This window comes from Aptenodytes forsteri, unplaced genomic scaffold, assembly GCF_000699145.1.
Source record: "Aptenodytes forsteri isolate BGI_AS27 unplaced genomic scaffold, ASM69914v1 Scaffold241, whole genome shotgun sequence".
Lineage (NCBI taxonomy): Eukaryota > Metazoa > Chordata > Aves > Sphenisciformes > Spheniscidae > Aptenodytes > Aptenodytes forsteri.
This window is the reverse complement of record NW_008795252.1, coordinates 9,436,451-9,440,580: the sequence shown is the minus strand read 5'-3', so window position 1 is coordinate 9,440,580 and position 4,130 is coordinate 9,436,451. Positions and strand designations below refer to the sequence as shown.

At 35.8% G+C, this 4,130-nt stretch overlaps 1 protein-coding gene across 1 annotated transcript in view; it reads right to left on the bottom strand.

Moving 5' to 3' along the window:
• Nucleotides 1-2,433, bottom strand: part of ARNTL2 (aryl hydrocarbon receptor nuclear translocator like 2) — a 30,069-nt gene extending 27,636 nt beyond the window's left edge. Inside the window, exons 1-2 of the mRNA XM_019472010.1 lie at nucleotides 2,293-2,433; nucleotides 945-980 (exon numbers count right to left, since the gene is read on the bottom strand). Of these exons, the coding sequence (XP_019327555.1) occupies nucleotides 945-980; nucleotides 2,293-2,387 (131 nt within the window). The 5' untranslated portion in view covers nucleotides 2,388-2,433. The remainder of the gene's footprint in view (nucleotides 1-944; nucleotides 981-2,292) is intronic.
• Nucleotides 2,434-4,130: the final 1,697 nt, after the last annotated feature.

Sequence of the window (4,130 nt, the reverse complement as noted above, 5' to 3'; positions counted from 1 at the left end):
GAGAGGGAGGTGCTGATCTCTTCTCCCTGGTATCCAGTGATAGGATGCGTGGGAATGACTCAAAGCTGCACCAGGGGAGGTTCAGACTGGACATCAGGAAACATTTCTTTACCAAGAGGGTGGTCAAACACCAGAACAGGCTTCCTAGAGAGGTGGTCAATGCCCCAAGCCTGTCAGTGTTTAAGATGGATTTGGACAATGCCCTTAACAATGTGCTTTAACTTTTCGTCAAGCCTGAAGTGGTCAGGCAGTTGGACTAGATGATCGTTGTAGGTCCCTTCCAACTGAAATATTCTGTCCTATTTTATAAAAAAAGAATACCACACAGCTACATATAAACAAATATATTTTCTAAGTAAGGTATCCAGATGCAGAAAAAGAAATCACAACAAAGTAATCATGTAATTAATAACTATCCCATAACATATATACACAAAGGGTTTACTTATGCCGCACAGCATAAGTAAATATGCTGTGCATAATCTTAACTCTGGTTTGTCACCTTGTAATAGCATTGTTTTAACATCATTGTGGTAGCTCTATTTTAAAAAGCACTTGACAAGGTTAAAACAAACAAACAAAAAATGTTTACATGCACCAGTCCTAGAAGAGTATGGGACCTTTCCTTCACTTCCCTAGTCGTCTTATTTAACTGTTACTTTTCATTCGTTCCCATTCTTACCTCAACTTCAATACTAACAAGTCTGGTAAAGTTATAAGCAAGTCAGAGTGTCGTCTTAGAAAGAAATATCAGAAAACCTTAACGTTGGATGGACCTATCCATCCTGTTAATTAGCTATATGTTTATCACCTTGTGCTGTACAAAGACCTGCCCTTAGACAAAGCATTCCTTAAGGCAAACCACGCAGCTCATCTAGCCAAACAGGAAAATCTGACATGTTTATAGCACTGAAAACAGAAATGAATTCATTTATAAAAAGTACCTTTTCTGAGGATCACCATCAACTTCAACTGTATCCCTGCAGAAACAGGTAACAAAGTAAGCAAAATGTAGTTTGAAGCACAAAAAGATTACTTGATATACCCAATGAAAAAAAGCCAAAGAAAAATTTTAGTGGAAACCCCACTAGATTAGTTATTTTCAGCAAGAACATTAGTTTTTAGAAACTAATTTCTAGTTCTTATAAAACAATACTTTTTCAATTAGTATTTCAACTTGAACATGAATTTTTTTTATGACAGAAGTTTCATGAAATCAGAGAGAGATCCAAACTTCAGGGAAACACTATCGATGAACCAGCACTTTTACTGAACAGGTAAAAGTCAACAAGAGATACTGAAAAAGAGACTTTTTTTTCAGAAACTAATGTATTTCTGGAGTTTTCAGTGATCTACAAGATACACTTGAACCTCCAAGTTGACAATTATATCAACATCCACAGTATGGCTACATTCTGTAGATCAATGGACTATATATGGAAGAAGCAGTGATTAAAGAGAATTGCTTTAATAATCACAAATACATGTAAATTTCCTACCTCCCCCGCTTTTTTAAACATGAATTTTCCACACTAGTTTGGAGATACTTGTAATGCACTAGATCTGCAGGCTGACTTGTGTCCCTTACTTCTGGCTGATTAAAGTGATCTATTCAAAGCTGTATTAAAAAAAATATTTTTCTATGTAAATGATTATTTGGTTAACTGGCATCTGTTTGGCAGTTATAAAACAGGAGAAAACAGTTGACAGTATCATCTCAGTAGTCAAGCATGACCCACTTAAAAAGACTGAGTAGTAATGTAGGACAGTCCTCATTTTTAGGTCACAGGTCTGTCTGGACATTTAAGTAAATGGCTGCCCTAGTCACTGAAGAAGCAGTTCTGATTCTGCAGTTCTAGATCAAAGAGCTTAACTAGTAATCTTGTTTCACACTTTAAGGTGATATTCTAGTGTGCACTTTTGAGACTTCAAGCAACTTGGTAACAATTTGCTGCAAAGAGAATTTGCCTTTACTAGCAGGCAAAGAAGGGGTGGGGAAAAAAAAGAGTTAGTATTGAAATTTCAGCATGAGACACATTACCCAGTCACTTCAGGCCAGGAAACGGCATTATAGACATATATATATATAAAAACAACATATATCCCTTAGATTTAAGGATTATTTTTTCTATTTTTAATAACCCAGGACTGTCAAAGAATGCATTTGGAAGAAACTGTAATAAATAATGGTAATAAATAAAGGAAAGAAGATTAGACGGTTACCATGTTGCATAAATAACAGCTGAATGTCTCAAATTTATGTCGAGACATATACAGAATTGATTTACTTACTGGTTATCAGAATCACTTCCTTTGCGCTTCCTTGGAATCTCAGCCACAGAAGTGTTGAAAGAAGTGGTGGTAGCAGGCTTAGTTACTGGATTCATGAGGCTGGGGACTCCAGAAGCAATGCACGGGTTTCCATCTATTGAGAAATTATCTGTGAACGAGGAAAAAAAAGCTCAGTGTCCAGTAAGTGCTATATAATCGTGTATCCATTCTGATTTTCATTTGGAAAAAAAAAAATTGTCTGTGGCTGGCTTCTATGCCTCTGCACAAAAACCGTAAAGGTTACACTGCTACAACCCAAGTACAGAAAAGAGTACACTGTCTTCCCACAGTCCTGTAACGATCTCATCAACCAAATCAACACACCAATGCAATATAAAATACACTATTCTCCTTCTTACACAATCTTAGCAGACTACACTTAAATCCCCCAGCACCTCAAACATCCTGCTGCAAAATCACAAGATGTGGCATTAGTTAGCAGATCAAAATACTGCGACTAACACTAAATTAAACTTAAAAAATATATAGTGAACTACGTTTTTTAAACAAGCTGGACATCAAAAAAAAATTGAAAGTTTGCCATAACTATGTTTCTGACATAAAATCTACAATTACACATAACGTCAGTCATGTAAGTCGGAAGAGTCTTGAAAGCTTGTCAAGTTCTACCTCAAAGTTCCCTTCACAATTCTCCTCTTAAGGAAAACTGCTTTGTTCCTGGGAGGGACAGAAGAGAAGTCACAAGCCAAAATAATCCTACCGACCTACTGGAAAGGAAAACAGTCTCAAGGAATCTAAGCACTATCACACTTTATCTCAATGCAAAGTTATCACAAAGAATCACCCAGTTGATGTCCAGGTAAAGAATCAGAATTAACTCTGTTTCAGCAAATGTAGGCACTCCTTCAGGCTTCATGTGCTAGCGAGGAAAGTATCCTATGTGATACATCTCGAAACAATAAAGAATTAACTCCATGAAGGGACAGATGAGGGATTGAGAGAGGTCATTTAAGGAAGTGAGCATCTCCTACTTTTAGCAGGAGGCAAAAACCAAGATGAGTACTTTCTTCATTGTGAGCTTTCTTCTTTTTTAGCATCTGGGCTGTCTGTAAATGATAGGTAAAAATGTGTAAAAAGAATGCTACACAGTGTTTGTTTTTTTCCTCTTAGGTGTAAGCACATCTTACACCAGAAAAATTACCTTCTAGGTTCTCATTTTCTGCTGAAATACGACTCTGGAGAGTTAAATGAAAATAGGCTAATACTTGAACAACAGCTTGCCCAGTCTTCCACTAATCCTCTCTCTACCAAGTCAGACTACACAGAGTCAGCCCCTGTTTTATTTTAGAAAGCTCTTTAACTCATTAAGTCACACAGGAAGTTCCAAAAAAAGAGGTGGAAACTCAAAGAATCAATAAATACTTGACAAATAAGTAACAGCCTTTGGGCATCTGCAACAGAAAGAAAATTTGGTTACTTCAAATACACAACATATTCAAGTTAGGGATATTAAAAATATAGCAAAAGAAATGACATCATAAATACTACAAGGGCACAAATGGTAGACGTTTGAAATATTTTTATGATTAATCGTCACTTCACAATAGACTCATTTTATATTTCTACTATAAATTTGTGCAATTACAAAACAAACAAAAAACCTCTAACAATTCCAAAGGAACTCTTTATTTATAAAGAGTAGTTTAAATTCACTTACATCATAGCAGCCTATAATTACTAGATTAAGTTATTGAAGTATAATCATAGTTCGTGAATATTCATGAAAGAGTACTTACTAAACAGAAATCTACATGTATCAAAGACAAGAATGCCTTCAG